Below are 20,432 nucleotides of genomic sequence, written 5' to 3' on the forward strand. Positions count from 1 at the left end.
CGGTTAGCACACAGGGCTTTGTACAAGTGAAGAAAAGGTGCCCTTTCCGGGCAGACTAACTGGGAAGGCTCCCTTGCTCTGGGTAGACATAACCCCAGCAGAAAGCACAGATTATGAGAGGAGAGTCAGGCTTAGATGACTTTGGCGACAGCCCTGCTTCTGACCTCTCCAACCTGCCTCCTCTGCTCAGCTGTCTCTCACCATAATCCTCTTCTTACAGTGCTGGGTCCTCTGCCACCTGCTTCTGGTTCTAGACCCCCTGGATCTTTTCATTAACCTCGTCCCTGCAGGTCCTGATGCTCCTGACTTGGCCTCCCAAGGGCACTGACCTGGCATCGATCCACAGGATGCGCTTCTCCAAGTAGTCCACAGTGAGCCCATTGGGCCAGCCCCCAGAACCAGTTTCCCGGTGAACAGTGCGGCGCCCTGCCCCACTCATGGAGGCTGCCTCGATGCGGGGCAGGCTGGCATCCCAGTCTGTCCAAAACAGGATCCTGGGAATGGGGAGGGGGTTAGGAGGTCCAAAATTGGGTGCCAGTGGTAGGACCACAGGTAAAAGGTAGAAGGGGGCCAATTGCACTAAGAAGACAAGTGTCTTTGGCTAGGCTGAATGGGACTTCAGGGGGCCTGTGGGCCAGAATGGGGCTGGGCAGTGTCCTCACCCATCCCGAGGATCCAGTGCAATTGCCCTTGGGTGTTCAATGTCACCAGCCAGCAGAGTAGTCCGGAGGGTTCCATCTAGCTTGGCCACTTCAATTTGGTCCAGATTACTTTCCACCCAGTAAATGTTGCCTGCAATCCAGTCTACGGCCAGGCCCTCGGGTGTGGCCAGGCCATACTGTATCACCACCTCGAAGCTGGTCAGGGCTGGAGAAGAGGGTTGTGGGGAGTTAGAGTCTCCTGGGTTGGGTGGGGTAAACACGTGAATCCTAGAACTCCTCAATGATTCACCCTCAACCATGATACCTCTGCTAATCCCTCTGATTAGCCCAGATCCAACAGTGGACTTCCTGACACCCCCATTCCCCTCACCCAGGCAGGAAGTCAAGCAGAGAGGAGAAGCCTGGTGGTGGGGGAGCCACCTTCTGCATGCAACTGTCTAAAGGGCCAATGTAGAGGAGGCTGTCAGAGCAGAGGGTGGAGGTTTTGGGGGACAGACCTGGACTCAATATGAAGACAGTGTTTTCTAGAAGTCAACCCACAGAATGTCCTGAAGATTTTTTAATGCTAATACGTACATATATACCTCATTACTTAGAAGCTATTGAACTGTATGAAAATTATCATAACTTCCTTAGCCATTCCCCTATTGATGGATATCTGAGATGGTTTCAAGTTTCCTTTATTATGGACAACAGATTCCTTTAGTAAAATGTGCCTTTTCTGAATCTTTGCTCAGATGTCATTTTCTAGGGGATCCTCCTTAACCACGCAATTTAAAACAGCCTGACCTGATCATTGCTGTCTTTCCATGGCCCGAAAGTACAGCAGGTGCTCAATACAGAGCCTGCAATGGTTCAGGCTACCATGGGACAGAGGCTCAGGTACTCCACCCCTAACTGGGGCTTTTTCCTCTCAAGTTTACAATTCCAGGACTTGGGAAGCCAAGCTCCCGGCCACTCCAAAGAAAGGCTGATCATTTTGTTAATTATCAGGCTGGCAGCTCTGCTGACGATAATTATGGGGCATCAGGCACTGAGACCCACAGCAAAATCTAACCCAATTAACAGGAATATGGGGGATGGGGAGCTAAGGCCTCTGCCTGGGGCCACCTGGATCTGGGTCTGTGGCCCCAAGTGTCCAATCTGTATGCAACCCTGGAGTCAGTTGGAGGCATGGCCAGGGAGTCACCTCCATTGTCCAGCAGTTTCCCACGGTAGATCTTGTCCTCCACCACGTCAGTCCAGTAGAGTGCGCTCTGACTGAGGTGGAAGTCCAGGGCGATCGTGTTGCGCAGGCCGGGCACCAGGACACTGTAGTCCCCTTTGTGAAGGTCAATGCGTCGGATCTCATGGCGGTTGGAGAAAATGATGAATGGCTTGAAGGGGTCTAGGGTGGGAGGGATGTGATGGGGTCAATGAGGGACTTGCTGCTGCCTGTTTCACCCTGTCCAGGTGCAAGCAGGGTCTCTGTTGGCTATGGCACTAGGGCCCAGATGAAACACTCAGCCTTTGGCATTTGGTGGCCACCCAAACCCAGTTCACTGCAGATCAGTGGCCTGCCTCAGCCTGCCTGGCCTGCTCGGCCACCCTCCGCCGTGTCTTACCCAGGCTGCGGCAACTCTCGCCGTCAGGCTCCAGGACCCAGCCCTCATAGCAGGAGCACTTCACACTGAACTTGTTCTGGTCACACTTTTGGCTGCACTTGAGGTGCTTGGCACAGTAGCTCTGAATCTGGCAGGTATGATTGTCAGGCCCCAGCTCCATGCCCAGAGGGCACGAACACACAATGCCTTCTCCAGGTGCCACCGAGCAGTTGTGGCTGCAGCCACCGTTATTCAGAGAGCACTGGTCTGGGTTGGGAGGGAAGGCAGGGGACAGGCCCAGGGTCAGAACTGGAAGGAGGTCCTGCTGGCCCCAAGCCCTGTGCAGGGGCCCAGGGCCAATCCCTGGCACCCCTCCCACAGCCCCTTCTTCTCCATTCCTGCTAAGCCTCTGTCCCAACGCTTGCCAGGCTCCCTCAGAGTCAGGGTTGGGACCCAGCACCCAACAGCTGGGACCAGCCTTTCAATTCTCCCCACTTCTCCCTCTGTAGTTTCTATTTCCTTGTCCCTTCTCAGGCTTGCAGTTGGGAGCCCAACTTCATGCTTCCTTCCTGGTGGGGGGTCTTTGAGTCCAGTCCCCTTCCCCCTGGCTTTCCTGGTTGAGGTGATTTGGGTGGGTGTGGCTGGGAATATTCTGCCCTGGGTCCTCTGACACACCCTGTAACCGCCAGCCCTGACTGGTGTGTCAGCAGTTTCTCTGTCAGTCCCAGCCAGCCTTATCTCCTACTCTTCTTTCAAGGAGCGGGGTCCCTGCCTGGTTCGGAGGACAGATAAGGCTGTTCTGCTCCTTACCCCAAGTCACGCGGTGCAGACTTCCTAACCCACCACCACTCCTCCAACCTCATTTCTTTGGAACTTGAATGTCCACCCTCCTCCCCCACCTTCTTAATCACTCTGAAGCTCTGCCAAATGTCCTTGGGAATCCAGTTAAATCTCCACCTCCTGAAGAAGCCTGCACTGACCATCAGCACGCTACTCCGTGCCTGCATCCCACAGGCCTGAGCCTCCCTGCCCTTTGGTATGACTGTGGGTGAGGGATTTGCACCTGTGGGCAGGTTACTGAACCTCTCTGTGCCTGCCTCCATTTTCCCATCAGTGAAATGGATATGTAATGGTCCCTGCCTCCCAGGGCTGCTCCATGGAGTAAATGCTGTTAACGTTGTGGGATACTTGGCACCATGGCACCGTGAGCCCTACATCTACACAGGCCATTGGTGTCTGCTCTGGGTGTTGCTGGCTCTTAGCCCCAAACTCCTCCCCACTCCCCTGACCCTGGGTCTCACCGCAGAGCTCGCCCTCATCCGAGCCATCTCCACAGTCGTCGTTCCCATCGCACAGCTTGTCAGGGGGCAGGCAGACTGAGGTATTGTTGGCACAGGGGTGTGAGGGTGGCCTGCAGGCCAAGGACTCACAGTTCTCCTCATCTGAGTTATCTTCACAGTCACTGTCACCATCACACACCCACGCTTTGCTGATGCACCGAGCTGAGGAATGGGTGCAGTATGAGCAGCCAGGACAGTGGAGTGGGACCCCTCGTTGCCTTTCTTCCCAGTCCTAGTGGGCTTCTCTAATAGGGTCATCACTGCAGTGTCTGGGGGCCCACTAGGAACCTTGAGGCTTTTTCTGTCAAATTCACATGGCCAACGAAAAAGGCAGGAAGTACTGAAGCTCAACTCTGGTCAGGGTTTTGTTCCAGGGGGGGTCTTTGTGCAGGCCCTGGCCCCTTCATGCTTCCTCCAGTATATGATGCCTTTGTGTCACAATGTCCCTACTCCCACCCCACACAGTAGTGCTGTCCCCCTTGCCACTGCTCTATTCTCCAGATGCTCTCCTCCTGCCCATGTCACCCCCCGGGCAGGTTCTCTCCAACTCTCTTCACCTGAGTCTTTGCAGCCAAACTTGACATTTGGGTCACAGACATGGGTCACTCCCTCACAGCTCTTCTCATCACTGGAATCCATGCAGTCAGTGTCCCCATCACAGCGCCACCTCAGGGGGATGCATAGTCCATCCAGCCGGCACTGGAACTCATCAGTGTGGCAGCCACCAGGGGGTCTTGTGGCTGCAGGGGGACAGGGGAGGTTGTCAGGAGGGGGAGGAGCTCCCAGTCAGCTTCCCCCTGCCCCTCCCACTATGCCCAGCCTGGAGCTCTGAGTTGAGGCAGCCTGGAGAGTCCTGTGAGCCATGCTGATGCCCCTGGAAGCACTAACTTGGTACCAGAGGCAGATGTTACACCTTCAAGGACACAGCGACCACCCTGTCTGATGTCCCCATTTTACACAAGTGATGGCAACTGGATAGGCGATTTGCCAGGTCAGAGTTCCAATGCCCCCCACCTTAGCCTGTTTCTCTCATTCATCCTACAAACATCTCTTGAGTGCTGGCTGTGTACCAGGCACAGTCCAAGGTACAGGCTGTGACCGAGACAAAAAGTCCTTGCCCCAGTGGAGCTCAGGTCCCAGTGGGGAGGGAGACAATGAGGACGGCACACAGATCTAGGTAATGACACATGCTGTGGAGACAAAGCCAGGTAGGGCTCCAGCAGGGTGGGATGATAGTTTAGATAAGGTGAGGGGAGGCCTCTGGGCAGGAGGCACTTGAAGTGAGAACGAGTTGCATGGACACCTGGACACACTCCAGACAAAGGGGACCGCTGGTGCCTCCCTGACACAGGACTACTCCACGTACTCAGAAAATGCCCAGGAGGCGGACTGGAGACCAATGACAGGAGCACAGGTCAGAGGTAGGGGAAGGGGCCCTGCAGGCCATGGACAGGGCTTTGTCATTTATTCCAGCTGTGTAGGGAACCAATGCACAGGCCAGCACTGGGGCAGGACTAGCTGTTCCATCAGGATGGCTCTGGCTGCTGGGCCGGGACCTGACTGGGGGCCAGGAGTGCAGCAGACATACCACCCTCGTAAGAAGCACATATGGCTGGGCTGAGCCTCATACTCGGACCACTGTGGCCCCGCACCTCCACCTTCCCCGCCAAGGACAGGCTGATGCTCTCATCTCAGTAGCAGCCTCTGAGCTCACTTCCCTTCCTCAGGCCCCTGAATCTCTTTTTAATCTAATCGCCTTCCAGGTTTGCCTTCCTAAAATGCCTCCCACATCACGTCACCTTCCACAGGTCCCCAGTGCCACCCGACAAGACTCTGCCTGATTCTCCCCTGCTGTTGTAATCTGCCCACTTTGGGGACAGCCTCAGGAGCCTTCTCTGCAGCCTGACTGGTCTGCCTGACCCTACCATCACCCTATGGAAGTGCTCAGGTTCCCCTCAGTCTTTAACTACTGGCTTCTCCAGTGCACTCCCCTCCCCCATTGGAAGTCCTGCCCTCTTGTCCCTTTACCCTGAGTTGAATCCCTCACCAAATCCTTTCAAATGGTCCCAGGCCATCCCAGGTCAGAACCAGAGTTAACCATCACTACCAGTCGGGACACCCCTGATGCCATGTGCCAGGCCTCACCAGTCGCGTCTCATTTCATAGCAGAGGAAGCCTAGGTTGAGGAAGCCAACTGTCCAGGTTCGTCCGGCCATTGGGAAGGGCCAGGGAGTTCTTTCCCTATACCATACAGTCTCTAGGGGCTCCTTTTTAGAAACTCAAGGCACTAACACCTGTCTCCCCATCTTTGAGACCTTTTCAGAGGTGGCCCTGGAGACTTGGTTACTGTTTCCCAAGCCTCCTGTGACCTTCCTGGTCCTCCCTCTCAGGCTGGGCTCACAGCAGGTGCTCAGTGCTGCTCAGTACTCCTACTTGTGTGGGAGCATGGCTTAACTCCCTAAGGCAGAGTTTGTAGGCTGGCAGGCTATGGGCCAGATGAGGCCTGCAGAAAGGTTTTAGCCTGTGGTGTTTTTTTAAAACTTTTCAAATCAACCACCAGTGGTTATGGGCTGAATTTAGCCCATCATACCTATGAATGGTGCCTTATTTGGAAACAGTATTTTTGCCAATGATCAATTTAAAATGAGGTCATTAGGGTGGGGCTTAATTAATGACCGGTATCCTTATATAAAGAGAAAACTGGACCCAGAGGCAGATGCACAGGGAAGACACCATGTAAAGAGAAGCCGGTAAGGCATCTGCATGTCAAGGAATGCCAAAAGTCACCAGAAAACCAGTGGAAGTGAGGAGACAGGCCTGGACCAGGTGCTCCCTTCTAGCCCCAGAAGGAGCAGCCCTGTTGACAGTCTGATCTTGGACCCCTAACCATCTGAACTGTGAGACAATGTATTTCTGTTGTCTAAGTCACTCAGTTTGTGGTCTTTGTGACAGACGCCCTAGGAAACTAATATGCCAGTGTTAAAAATCTGGGTGGATTTCACACAAAAATCATCATTTCTGATTTTCTTGAAGCCAGGGCAACTCTGGTCTACATTCTTCCATGGCAACAATCAGCCAGAACTAAGAGACCAATATACCTAAAGAGGGCCTGTGCAGCTCCAGGAAACAGCCCCCACACTCCCAGGAGCACTGGAGGCCTGGGCATCTGAGGCTCACTGAGCCAACCCCTCCCCGCTCTGGTTCCCTTGTGCTCACTCATCCCTACCTACTAGCACCCTTTTTTTCAATTTATTATTTACCAAACACAGCTTTGTGCTGAGTGCTCTTTATGCAATCTCACTAAAGCCCCATATCAGCGCTGTGATGTCAGTGCTATTATTACCCCCCTTTGCAGAGGAAATTCAGAGGCCCACAGAGATTAAGTAGCTTGCCCAAGGCCACTCAGATAATAAGTTGCAGAACTGGAGCTCAAACCCAAGGCCACCCAACTTCGAAGCCCGTGATCTTAGCAGTGTGTGGCAATAATTTGTTGGCAATCTCCCTCTCCCACAGGACTGGAACTTCCTGAAGGACAGAGAGAGCCAGGTCTCAGCTATCTTGGGTTTCCAGACGCTGACCAACCCACAGTGAGGTGGGCAGATGGATGGATGGGCCAAGGGGCTGATGCAGTAGGCATGATCTTACCACCCCCCCCCCGGCAGGTCCCCAGGTGCCCACCCTGGTTGGTGCAGTTGGCGTGTGTCTCATCGCTGTAGTCCCCGCAGTCATTGTCCCCATCACAGGTCCAGTGCTCAGGGATGCAGCGGCCGCTGTTACACTTGAACTGGGTACTAGAGCAGGAGTGGCTGCAGCCAGCCTCATCACTGTTGTCCCCACAGTCATTGTCTGGGGGGAGAAGGGGAGAGGCAAGAAGGAGGTCAGCAGAGCAGCCTTCTCTGTGACCCCAGCTTGGCCCCCTCCACCTCCTCATTCCCACCCACAGATACCCCCCAACCTCCCACTGAGAAAATAACAAACAGAAAAGACACAGAAACTGCATAGACTGCAGCATGCACCATGGCCCGTGGGGCAGGGGCAGGGTGGGCTCCAGGAGGGCCCCTTCCTCAGTCTCAGAAAGGCTGGGGTGGGAAAGGAGACGTTGCTTTCCCTTTTCATTGGGGTGTGGGAACAGGGTCTGCTTGCTTTGGAGGGACGCGCAGGGGTTTCTGTGATTTGGGAGGCAGAGGTAGGCAGAATGTAGATAGGGCCTCTCTGCTGGGCTGAAGAGGGTTTCATGAGGCCCCAGTCTGAGCGTGGGCACCCCAGGCACCATGACTGGGTGCTAGCTCTCAGGGGCCTGCCTGTAGCTGGGAAGGTCGGGGTGTTCTGGAGAAGGTGTCTGAGCCTGGATGAATGAACACCCTGTCTTCTGGGCCCTGGGCTAGAGGCTGCTGAAATTCCCCCACATCCATAGGACACATGGGAAGGCTGGGGTTTGGCTGTCCCTCTTGGGTCGTGTTCCTGTTCCTTTTCCAGTTATTTTGTTTCCCCAACTCTCTCCTCCCCCACATCCTGGCTTTCTCCTCACCATCTCTCTGTCATCTCTCCTTTGAGTGGTCCCCTCTGTCCTTTCCACTTCCTCCTCATCCACTGTTTTCTTTCTGTTTTTTCCCCCCCCTTTTCTCCTCTCTGCTGCTTTTCCTTCATATCTGACTTTAGCTCTGGGGCAGGGGGCCTGGGGATCCTGGGGAGCAGTTGGGACTCTGGGGTGATGGTGCATGTGCTTCTATGCACTGACCGGCAGGCTCAGGACAGGTCTTTTCGTCAGAGCCGTCCCCACAATCCTTCTCTGAAACACAGAAACCGCCAGGGCAACCATTGGCACACGAGACCCAGCAAGGAGGAGGGCAACATGGCGCCGACCCACCCATCTGCACATGCGAGCCAGGGCTGGAGCCACTGGGGCAGCACATCACAACATGACACCACACCAGACACGACAGATCCCAAGATGACACACAGACAGCAGTCACCTGTGCACACATTTACACATGTGGAGGCCCCTGCAACTTGGGGCTGACATCACCTGGTCCATGGCTGACTGCCAAGTGGGCTCCCGGCCTGGAGCCCAGAGCCTAGGGTCCGTACCAAGGTCCCCAGAAAATGGGGGGTTATAGGAAAAAAGGAGTCAGGCTCTTATTGCTCTGTCCTTCTTGCTCATCTCACCCTGGCCCCTGAGCCCTGTCAGAGGGTGGGCAGCTCAGGCCCTGCTAGGGGCAGAAATGGTGCTAATAGACGATGGGTAGGGCCTCCCTTCAGTCAGCCTTGGTTTCCTATGGCATTTCTGGCTCCTTTTTGCTTTCAGCCAACCCAGCAGGACTTCTGTGTACTGGAGGGAGCCCCAGCTCTTGATTCTAAAGCTTCTTTCCTCCCTATCCAGGATCTGGATGTGGCTTCTAACTTTCCTAGGAATGGGGGTGGGTGACTGGAGGCAAGCTCTTACCATTGTCACATCGCCAGTTGATGTTGATACATCTGCCATTGTTACAGGTAAACTGCGTCAGAGGAAAACAGGTAGGATATGCTGTCAGGGAGAAAGGATAGCCGAGTAAGGCCCTCAAGATCACACAACATTCATGCACCAAACAGGGGGCCCTCCCATAACCAGCAGCCTGTAGGCCACTCGGATGGGGAAGGAAGGCCAGGTGCTCAGCAGGAAACTGCTCCCTCATTCCTACCAGGCACCGTTATAGGCCCTGGGCTAAGTGCTTTGTGTGCTTGAGCACCCTGAGCCCCCACATCAGTGCTGTGATGTCAGTGCTGTTATTGGCCCCACTTGACAAATGAAACCCACGGAGGCCATGGAGATGAAGTAACTTGCTCAAGGCCACCAAGGTACTAAGGTGCAGGATCTCTCCAGGACCCCACCCCAGGGCATGGGCTCATGGGCTTCCTCTGCCCACCACCAGGCCCAGCCTGGCCTTTCTACTGTCCCTCTCACCACAAGAGGCTGATTCATCAGAGCGGTCCCCACAGTCATCATCCAGATCGCAGGTCCAGGAGATGGGGATGCAGCGTCCACTGGCACAGGAGAACTGGTTGGGTGGGCAGGTACGAGCTGGGGGACGGGGACAGGTAGGAGTGCTTACAGCCCTGACCTTCTCTTAGTCCTTTTCTTCCCTGATTATTTGCCTTTACTCTCTGCCTTTGGAGACCCTTATTCCCCAGGGCTCAAAACCCTTCCTCTTGGAGAAGTTCGAAACCATCTATATGGTCTCATGTCTCGTCTCTCAAGAGGCCTCTTGTGTCCTTCACAAAGAGGATCGCCCTGCCTTGCTGCTCTTCTCCAATCTGGAGCTCCCCTGTCCCCCAGTTCCCTGACAGCAGAGCCCTGCCAGCCTTCCAGGGAAGGGGCAGACTTGCCTTCTCCCAAGATCCATCCCCTCTGCCCTCGAGGTCCTGAGCTTTTTCATTTCTCCCCGAGGCTTCTCTGTCTTCCCAGGCCTGGCTGCCCACCTGCCCTACCCCCATTCCACACCTGAACAAGTGGCATTGGACTCGTCCTCACTGTTTCCACAGTCGTTGTCCCCGTCACAGAGCCAGCGGTTGGGGATGCATCGGTTGTTCTCACACTTGAATCGGTCTGAAGGGCAGGTGTGCTGATCTGGGGAGGGGACAGGTGTGGGGTGAGAGGGTGTGACCCCAGTTCTCTATCTGCCCAGTCAGGGACAGGTGCTACCAGAGCCTTCTGCCTGCTATCCAACAGGTGGGGGGTTCAGGGGGTGGGGACACTCACGGCAGAGAGCCGGGGCCTCGTCACTATTGTCCAGGCAGTCATTGTCTCCATCACATTTCCAGCGCTCCTGGACACAGCGGCTGTTGGCACAGGCGAACTCGCCTGGCTGGCACTGGGGTGGGGGCACGTAGGATGGGTTCGCTGTGGGCACCACAGGAATGTGAGGGGGAAGGTCAGACCCAGGTTAAGCCCCCTGTATGTTTTTTTGTTTTACTATGTTTTATTAAATAATAATAATAACTATTATTATTATTATTATTATCGTCATCATCATCAGTGGTGCTGGAGATCAAACCCAGGGCATGCCAGGCAACCACTCCACCCCTGAGCCACATTTCCCAGCCCTTTACTATGTTTTAATAATATACAGAGTAATTATCCCTAGTACATGAATCTTCATGAACAAATTATCTGGATGGAAGCTACAATTGTTTCTCAAGAAACACTGTTGATGTTTACTTAGTAATTTTTGTACTTTGACATAGCCCAAGCATAAAACAGCTTCCAAGAGAGTCCCATACTTTTCTCACTACCAAGCAGCCCTCTCTGCCCCTGCTCTTTGCCCTTTCCCCTTGGAAGTCATCTCGGGGATTCCCAGGACCCTGCCCTGGTCTCTGGACCTTTTTTTTTTTTTTGCAGATGTATCTACCCCACCAGCAGAAGTGAAGACAGGCCTCAGAACTCTGCAGGCTCCACCCTTCCTGTCTCCAACACAGTTGTTACACATCACCATCTGTTTTAGCATTCTTAACAGTGAAATCACTGTGTCCTTTGTCTACATTCACATTGGTAAGTGCAAAAATCCAGGAGCACAGTGTCAGCCCCTGTCTCCCAGGCCCTACATCTGTGCACTTTCCATTTCTGACCCAATCTACCCATCTCCAACCTATGAAATTTTCCCTGGGTCCTATGGGTGGCTATTTTCTCTCCTTATGCCATGAACCACTAGCCTGGAGGTAGGTGTGTGTCCTCCTTGCATCTCACTAGTGCTTCCTGTGTATTCTTTCTCTCTCTTTTCTAAAAAATCAGTGTTGACTTTCACATTATTAGACTATGCCAACCTCTATTTGTACAGGGTTCCCAGGTTGCTGGTGAACTCAATGTCCACCAAGATGACCTTCATTACCCTGGCCCCTCCGTGCCTCACCCTCCTCTGCCGATACTCTCTCTCCATCTTAGCTGAACACTAAATTCCACTAACCCTTTTCACTCCTGGGAGTCTGCTGTACAGAAATCATCCAGAATATGGGAAGACAAGATGAGAGTAATGGCAGAGTGGGAATTAAGAAATGGGTTCTTGGGGCTGGGGTTGTGGCTCAGCAGTAGAGTGCTCGCCTAGCATGTGCGAGGCTCTGGGTTCGATCCTCAGCGCCACATAAAAATAAATAAACAAAATAAAGGTATTGTGTACAACTAAGAAATAAATATTAAAAAAAAAGAAAAGAAAAGAAATGGGCTCTGTGGGGCATGGTGATGCATGCACACCTATAATCCCAGGAGGCTAAGGCAGGAGGATCGTGAGTTCAAAACCAGCTCCAGAAACTAAGTGAGGCCCTAAGCAACTCAGCAAGACCCTGTCCCTAAATAAAATATTTTTAAAAAGGCTGGGGATGTAGGCTTGGTGGTTGAGCACTCCTGGGTTTGATCTCCAGTACAAAAAAAAAAAAAGAAAGAAAGAAAGAAATGGGCTCTAAGTCAGACTTATGTTTGAATGCTGCTCTAACTTTGTGCCTTGGTTTCTTTACCTGTAAAGTGGAAATAATAAAAACACCTTCCCCACAGGGATGTTTTAAGGACTAAGTTACTGCATGAGAAAGACTCATAACAGTGCTCTGCACAGAGTATATGCTCAATAAATGCTGGCTGTTATTATAACAACAACAACAACAAAAAACTGGAAACAATCTAAACATCCAACAGTAGAGAAATGGTTGAACAAAATATGGAACACTACTAAATGAAATATATTTTAGCGATTAAAAATGCTGCTTATGTGTTCATGACATACTGCCAAGTGACAAAAGCAGGACACAGAACAGCATGTGCAGCACAATTCCATTTATGTAAAAGTAATGCAGAGAGAAATGTTTGGGAGGATGCTCCCCAAAATGGCAACAGTGCTTATCTAGGGGTGGTAGAATTTGGGGTGATTTGTACTTTCTGCCTTACATTTTTATATACTTCATATTTATTTCTTGCTACAATGAACATGGCCCACTTTTATTTTTAAAACCTTTTTTGTAGTGCTAGGTATCAAATCCTTACCTACTGAGCTACATCCCCAGACTCCCCTTTTATTCATTTATTTATTTAAAAAATTATTTAAAAAATTTTTAGTTGTAGATGGACACAATAGTTTTACTTTATTTATTTATGTGGTGCTGAGGATCGAACCCATTGCCCCACACATGCGAGGCAAGTGCTCTACCACTGAGCCAGGACCCCAGCCCCTCCCCTTTTATTTTTAACAACAGGGATATATAAACAATGCAATAAGGGTCAGGGATGTTGTTCAGTGGTAAAACACTAGCCTAGCAGGTGGGTTTGATCCCCAACATTGCAATAAAAAATAAATTAAATAACACAATAATAACACAGAAAATACTATGACACATGAGTCAAAAATGCTGAAGAGGCCAGGCACAGTAGTGCAGGCTTATATCCCAGAGACTCAGGAGCCTGAGGCAGGGGTATCTCAAGTTCCTGGCCAGCCTCAGCAACTCAGTGAGACCCTGTCTCAGAAAAAAAAGGGGAAGGCAGGGGTTGGTAGTAGAAGATATTTCATATATAGCTATGATGATAGCTGTGTAAAAAACAAGAGTGTAGGGCTAGGATTGTAGCTCAGAGGTAGAGCACTTGCTTAGCATGTGTGAGGTATTGGGTTTGATTCTCAGCACCGCATATAAATAAGTAAATAAAGGTATAAACATACAATGACATTAAAAAACAAAACAAAACAAAAAACAGTATAACCCATCTAAAAAGGATGGTGTGTAATTTACCACCATGCTAACAATATGGTGGGTATTTGATGGTGAGCTTTGGGCTTTTTTGCTCTCTAATTTCCAATATTTTGAACTACTATTATTTTACTTTGATAATGGGGAATTAAAGTTAAAAGGAGTCAAGAATATCTTCTTCCTTCCATAGTTGTCCTGTTTCTCACTCAGTTTCTCTTGATCTTCATAACCTTTCACATTCCGCCATCCCTCAGGCCCCTTGATCCCCTCCCAGCCCCCAGAACCTTCTCTCACCCCCATGCCTGGCTTCCTATAGGCCCCACAGGGTCCTTCTGCCTCTCCTGCCCTCTCTGTGACATCCCTCTGGTGGGGTCTGCTTCCCAATCCATCCCACCAGGCCCCTTGTACCCAAGCAAGTGACGCCGTCTGTGTCCAACACTTGGTCCTCAGCGCAAGCACACTGGCGGCTCCCAGGGGTGGCCAGGCACAGGCTGCTGCAGCCGCCATTGTTCACCCGGCATTTGTTGGTACCCACTGTTGGGGAGGAATCACAGGGAGGCATATGGGAAGGACAGAACAGGGATGGGTGCAGCAGGATCAGGAAAGGTTAGGAGGGGAGGGGATTGGCAAGGAGACACATAAAATGAGGAGACAGAAGAGGAAAGAAATATCAAAAGAACAAAGGGCATGTTGACATGGGGCAAGGAGAGAAACAGGAACAGAGAGTCAAACTGGGTTGGGAGACGTCTCAATATCCACTCCACCATCTAGGTACCACCCTGCCCCCAGCCCCAGCCAAAGTGGGTACCTTGTTGCTGTTGGGCATCATACATGCGGATCTCAAAGATAGGGGGACGCTCGCTGCGCAGAAGAGTGACAGTCGGGGGTGTGCCTCCTGTGCCCCTTTCTAAGCGGTAGACACTGCCACTCCGGTATTCAGTCCAAAAGAGGTAGTTGCCATGGTGACACAGGCCAAATGCATGGTTCAGCTCAGGACCCTCATACACAATCTAGAAATGGAGGGGACGTTTCTGAGGAGTTGGGGAGACAAGGGGGTATGCCTGAGGGAGGCCCGGGGAGATAAATGTTACATACATTCATTTGTTTATGTTCGGGGCCTTGCCCTTGTTTTGCCCATTAGCCTGGTGCTCTGGCTAATACGGGTGATAGCTTTGCACACAGTGAGATGCCAGAACCTGACCCCACAGGTAACGTAGAAAGGATGAAGATGACGAGGTTGCCCATACTGTCTTCTCTTGGGGTCATTATATTCATTTAAATTCCCCTACCCCACATACACTACTGAGCAGAGAGCCAGAATTCATTTCTCCATTCAATAAACATTTATCATGATATATTAAGGGCCAAACTGTGGTAGGCATTCAGAGAAGAAAAATACATGGTCTTGTGTTTGAGCAACCACGGTCTCATGGAGGGCACACATGAGAAATCCAGTGGGAAGAGGAGCTGGGGTGGATTCTCAGACAGAAAAAGCTGCATAAGCCACAGCTCTGGGGCAGAGGCACTGCCATGTGTGCTAGGAATTACAAGCTGTCTAGCATCACTTGTTAAAAGAAAGTTGCAATATGGGGACAAAGGGGAGAAAGGAGGCCACAGAAGTAGTCATTGGCCATATCATGAAGGGCCTTATGTACTAAGAGTTTGGTCCACACACCTAGGCACACACATGACTCACGGAGCACAACCACCCAAATGAACAGGTATACATACATGCCATCTCTCAGGGTCTCATACTTTAGTGCAGACACACTGAAGCATGCTGTGTATGTGTGTGATGGATGAACACAAACATACACTACCACAAGTAATCCTTGGACAACACAATAAAGGAAACATACACACAGAGATATATACAACTACAGACACAGGTAAACATACATGAAGCACACAGGCCTGCTCACATAGATACCCATATATTCACACATAGCCTCATGCATGTATAAATGTGGTCTAGTAATGCACACATGCCTGCCCACCTTCCGGTCTGTGCCATTGAGCAGTATGGTCTCAATGCGGTCATAGAAGGCATCCACCCAGTAGAGGCGCCCAGCTGGGATGTCCAGGCTTAGCCCATTGGGCCAAAGCACTGTCTTGGAAGTGACAAAGATATCTCGGTGTGAGCCGTCCATCCACGCCCTCTCCAGTCGCCCTCGCCGACTGTCCTTGGGGTCCTCCTCCCAGTCCGTCCAGTACATCCACCTGTGGGCAGCAACTGGTCAGCACCACATGGGCCACTTATGCCATCAGCAGCCTCTTCTACAATCCTGATTCGTGAGTGGTGTCCAGAGCCGCTTCTAGGGGTCTTCTGCCCTGTTCATTCTTGGACCACACATTGCATTCATTTCATATCTCTTTTATTCAACCAACATTCGCTGAGTGGTTACTGAAAGTGGGCATAGTTCAGGCACTCAGAGATGCAGCAGAGACCAAGTCAGCCAAGGTCGCCACTCCCATGAGAAACAAGTCAATCAAGAAAGTCATGTCATGGTAGAGTGCTTGCTTAGCATGCGTGAGGCCCTGGGTTTAACCCCCAGCACAACACACAAAAGAACCAGAAGAAGTAGTTCACGTCAGAGAATGATAAAAGCAGGAAGGAAATGGAACAGTGATGGGATGGAGAGTGGCTGAACAGCAGCTGGGGGGACCCTAGCAGGGGAAGACTTCTCAGAGGAGGTAGCGTTTGAGCTGAGACCTGACATGGAGAAGGAATCAGATCTGTAAGAATCTGGGCGTTCCAGGCAGAGGAAGTCCAAGAGCAAAAGCCCTGAGGCAGGGGTTGCTGGGGTGTCTGTTTGAGGAAAAGACAGCAGGCAGCAGGCACAGAACTCCTAAGTATAGGAAACGAGGTGCAGATGAGGTCAGACAAGTGTCAGGCAAACCTATAGGGCCCTGTAGGGCAGGGCCATGCGGGCCAGATAAGGAGCCTGGGTCTGATTCAAAGGGAAAGGGGAACCGGCAGAGGACTCTGAGCCCATTCAAAGGGTAAGGGGAACTGGTAGAGGACAGGATCAAATTTCTACTTATGTATTGAAAGCATCACTTCCAATGCCCTGAAGACAGAGACATCTGCTCCTCTTTCAACCTCTCTTCTTGCTTAAGTGGCCTACCTCAGCTGCCCTCCCTGGCTTCCCTCCCCATCTCCTTCCCCATTTCTCTGAGACCCACATACTCCTGGCTCCTCCCACCCCAAGACTGGGAGGACTCACCCATTAAGTGGATCCACCACAATGGCCCTGGGGTGTGTCATCTTGCCCTCGATTAAGGTCTTGCGGGTCTGAGCAGCTTTCTCCAACCTTGCCACACTGATGGTCTTCTTGGGCCCATCATCTGTCCAGTACAGATTGTCCCCCATCCAGTCTACAGCCACACCTTCCACATTGTGGATGCCTGTGGGGGTTGAGGAAGCCATGAGGGGAAGCCACAAAAGAAGCTCCAAAGTGTCTGCCTTTGACTCTGTAGGACACAGGAGCTGGGAGCAACTGGAGCCCGTCAGGGAGGTGGGAAGCACCTGGTGCTCTGGATGAGAGGAGGCCGGAGGGAGGAACAAAGAAGATCACTTTGTGGCCACATCTGTGTTAGGCAGAATCACTCAAAACTGCACCTGGTGGCTGGGAAACTATGTGGCTGACGTGGGCTCTCACATGTGGGCAGTTTGGGGCCTGTGCTTATGTGGACAGCTGAGACAATGTGACATGGTTTGGGGCACAAGTGTGATGCCAGATTCTAAGCCTAAAACTCCTGAACTAACAAAATGAATAAATCAGGAAGTAATTTTTCACTTAGCCAAAGGTTTCATCTCAAATGTCCTTTAAATAGCAGCTCCCCCGATATAGGGAACCCCAATCTTTTCCTGATGAGGAGTTACTTTTGATTTCCCCACAGTCTTATGATTGCTGACAACGGAGGTTCTCTGAGCTGTACTAGAGAGTGAGTGGGGAGAAGGGCAAAGGGTGGTAACTGGCCTCAGCCAGATTGACCGGTTACGGAGCCCAAGTGGGGCTCAAGTGCAGGTTTGGCATGGTACCCATAGAACACAGCAGCCTCCATGTGCATGGTGTTCAGGAGACAGTGAATGGTGGACCTGCCCAAGCAGCTCAGAGGGAAAAAAACTAGATGCAACTCACAAAGCACTATTTTCTAGTGACATGTAAGGGTACAGTTTTTGGTGTCTGTGAGATCTAGCTGCATAGACCTTGTGTGTGCACACGTGTGGGTGTGCCCTGCTCTGATTTAGCAAGCCTGGCTCTGATTCAGGGCCTCAGGCCTCTCCCGGCTGTGTGCTGTGTGCAGCACCAGGGCTCTGAGCCAATGGCAGAGAGACCCTGAGTTTTCCCAAGGGCTGGCGAGGACGGCCCATGCTGCCTAACCCATCCATCCTCCTGCCTCTTTTTGATTCAGCCAAGAAGAGGGTCACACAGGGGTCAACCTGTCTATCCCCTTATCTCCATGCCAACCAGCCCAGCCAACTGCTCAGCAGGGGACTCACTATGCTGACAGGGCACGAAGAAAGAGATGCCTAGGCCCCAGATTTCTCCCGCCGGGTGCCATGTCCTTCACGAGTCCTACCCACGCCTCCAACTGTGGAGGCTCTTACCATCCTTCAGGATGGTCTCCCGCTCAGTGCCATCAATCTTCTGGCGGCCAATGAGGTAGCTGGTGGTGTCAGCAAAGTAGATAAAGCCCGTCTCTGCATGGAAGTCCAGGGCCCGGGGGTTCATGAGGTTCTCGATGGGGATCATGTGCTCGTCCGGAACCTTGGCCCCCATGTCCATGCCCCGGATGATGCCTGGCCGGCCCTTGCCATACACAAGGAACAGCTCATGCTCCGGCTCTAGAGAAGGCACAAATAGGCATGAAGTCACACACACACACACACACACACACACACACTCTTCTCAGTGGGAGGGATGCACTGCCTTGGCTGTGCAGGGTCGTGAGACGTGAGAAAAGTGGGGTTCTATGTCAGAAGAACAGAACACACACTGACAAGTTTGACTCTGGGTCCAGGGCCACTGCACCCTGAGATTTTGACTTGTGTGCTCAGGTGGGAAGTGGAGGAAAGACAGCATGATTTCAGTTAAGTATCCACTACTTGTTAATGAAATTAGTGGCCTAAAAGGAGTACCTTCAAAATGTGTTGGAAATTGATGGCTTTTCACAACTTCCTCTGCTACCATCCTAGTCTAAACCACATTACTTCTGGCCTACACCACGGAAATAGCCTCCTGGCTACTTCCCTACTGCCCATCCTCCATCTACCAGAAGTGTGATTTTGTTTTACACAATGTGAATCCAATCACGTCATTTCTTTTCTCCACAGTCACCACAAGCTTTTCATCTCAGTTAGAATAAAACCCAGCCTCTCCCTCCCTATCTCCTTTTACTCATACCACTCAGCCCTGCTGGTCTCTGTGCTGTTCCTCTAGCACGCCAAGCTCACACTGGCCTCAGGGCCTTTGCATGTCGATTTTCTCTGCTGGAAATGCTCTTCTCAACATGGTTGGCTTTCTTACTTTACAGAGAACTTGGCTCAAATACCACATCTTCAAGAAATCTCTCCCTGTCGTAACTAACGGTATTATCTGTTTTATTTTCTTCATATATCTATTATTATTTAAAGTCATATTTATTTATCTCTCTCTGACTACACTATAAGTTCCATAAGGCCAGGGATGACATCTACCTTGTTGAATCCTCATTTCCAGAATAGCACCAAACACATGGCCAGTGCTCACTAGATACTTGTGAGTGAATGAATGATTGCAGTTTATAGACTTCTATGGAGCCCAAGTGGGGCAGTAGGAAAAGCCCTGTTCAAGTCCCATCTCGCCTTCACTTCGTTGCATCTCAAAGAGAAGCAGCAGGCTGTGAGGGGTACATCTGAGGACACCCTTCCACCCCCAGCAGATGCATCCGCCTTTCCCTGTCACTCACTTTTGCAGGACTTCCCATCACTGCCCAGGCTGAAGCCGGAGCGGCAGCGGCAGGTCCGTGCCTTGTGGCTGTTGGCCAGCAGGCAGATGTCAGAACAGCCGCCTGGCTTCCCATACTGGTCGTTCTCGCAGGCGTGGCTCCGCACTGGGGGCAGGGGGAAGAGCTGTCAGGATCCCTTAAAGACCCTGAGTCCAGATCCTCAGAAATCTTTCTGAAGTCTGAAACACTTCCTGCTGCTGTGGTTCTTGGCGGCTGTTGTTCCATTTTAGGATTTGGAAGCCACAGAATGGGGATACCTTTGCCCCACCACAACTTAACCTTCAGGCTTCTCTCAGGTGGGGGTTCCAGTAGTCAGGGGACAGTCCCAATTTTGCCCAGGGCCAGGTGTTCCTGCTCTAGCCCAGTAAGGGAACTGGGAGGAGCAGAATGAGAGAAAAGGTCTGGGGTGGGGGGGTAGGAAGGGGCCAGGGTAGGAAGCCTGGGGTGAATGACTAGGAGAGGCACTCATGATATGAAAGAATAAAGGGTCCCCATGGGAGGGTCCAGAGAGAGGCTGTGAGCCTGAGCCCAGAACCCTTTCAGGGTGAAGCCACCTTTGGAGGGGCCATTGGAGCCTGCTCACCTCGGGGCTGACGCCGCTGGTGGTAGATGTGGAGAGCACCACCCTTGTCCACACGGGTGACAACCTGGTACTCAGTGCTGTTAAAGCGGTTTACACGGATCACACTTGTCTTCTGCTGGGTGTTGGCATTGTCTGAGTTGGTGGCGTACAAATAATTCTCAAATACAGTCAGGCCATACAGGTGCTCAATCTGAGATGGCAGATGAGAGTGGTCAACAGGAGTTTAGAAGGTACTCCTTCTCTGCCCCTGGATAGCTCCATAGCTCTCACCCAAACTCCATTGTCTGCTTTCCCAAATTTACCCTCCAGTTTTGTTTTGTTCTATTTCTGCAGTGCTGGGGATTGAACCCAGGGCCTTGCACATGCTAGGCAAGTACTCTCCACTGAGCTATATTCCAGGCCCTTTTTAAAAACTGTATCTTATTTTGAGACAGGGTCTAAGTTGTCCAGGCTGGCCTTGAGCTTGTGATTTTCCTGCCTCAGTTGCCTAAGTAGCTGAGAGAATGGGTGTGTGCCATTGCACCGAACCACGTACAGGTTTCTAATTCCACACTTTATTATTGTCTTTTCCAGT

At 51.6% G+C, this 20,432-nt stretch overlaps 1 protein-coding gene across 2 annotated transcripts in view; it reads right to left on the reverse strand.

Annotated features, from left to right (window-relative positions):
• The window catches only part of Lrp1 (LDL receptor related protein 1), a 79,738-nt gene that overhangs the window by 33,510 nt on the left and 25,796 nt on the right, over positions 1-20,432 (reverse strand). For both annotated transcript variants that reach the window (XM_071609742.1, XM_071609743.1), the window contains exons 9-26: positions 19,859-20,048; positions 19,237-19,380; positions 17,897-18,133; positions 16,509-16,689; positions 15,279-15,501; positions 14,090-14,291; positions 13,690-13,815; positions 10,322-10,462; positions 10,064-10,189; positions 9,527-9,643; positions 9,029-9,109; positions 7,264-7,431; positions 4,143-4,325; positions 3,547-3,747; positions 2,267-2,512; positions 1,852-2,049; positions 663-867; positions 330-494 (exon numbers count right to left, since the gene is read on the reverse strand). In XM_071609742.1, the coding sequence (XP_071465843.1) occupies positions 330-494; positions 663-867; positions 1,852-2,049; positions 2,267-2,512; positions 3,547-3,747; positions 4,143-4,325; positions 7,264-7,431; positions 9,029-9,109; positions 9,527-9,643; positions 10,064-10,189; positions 10,322-10,462; positions 13,690-13,815; positions 14,090-14,291; positions 15,279-15,501; positions 16,509-16,689; positions 17,897-18,133; positions 19,237-19,380; positions 19,859-20,048 (3,134 nt within the window). The remainder of the gene's footprint in view (positions 1-329; positions 495-662; positions 868-1,851; positions 2,050-2,266; positions 2,513-3,546; positions 3,748-4,142; positions 4,326-7,263; positions 7,432-9,028; positions 9,110-9,526; positions 9,644-10,063; positions 10,190-10,321; positions 10,463-13,689; positions 13,816-14,089; positions 14,292-15,278; positions 15,502-16,508; positions 16,690-17,896; positions 18,134-19,236; positions 19,381-19,858; positions 20,049-20,432) is intronic.

The sequence above is a fragment of the Marmota flaviventris genome, chromosome 3 (assembly GCF_047511675.1).
Source record: "Marmota flaviventris isolate mMarFla1 chromosome 3, mMarFla1.hap1, whole genome shotgun sequence".
Taxonomy (NCBI): domain Eukaryota; kingdom Metazoa; phylum Chordata; class Mammalia; order Rodentia; family Sciuridae; genus Marmota; species Marmota flaviventris.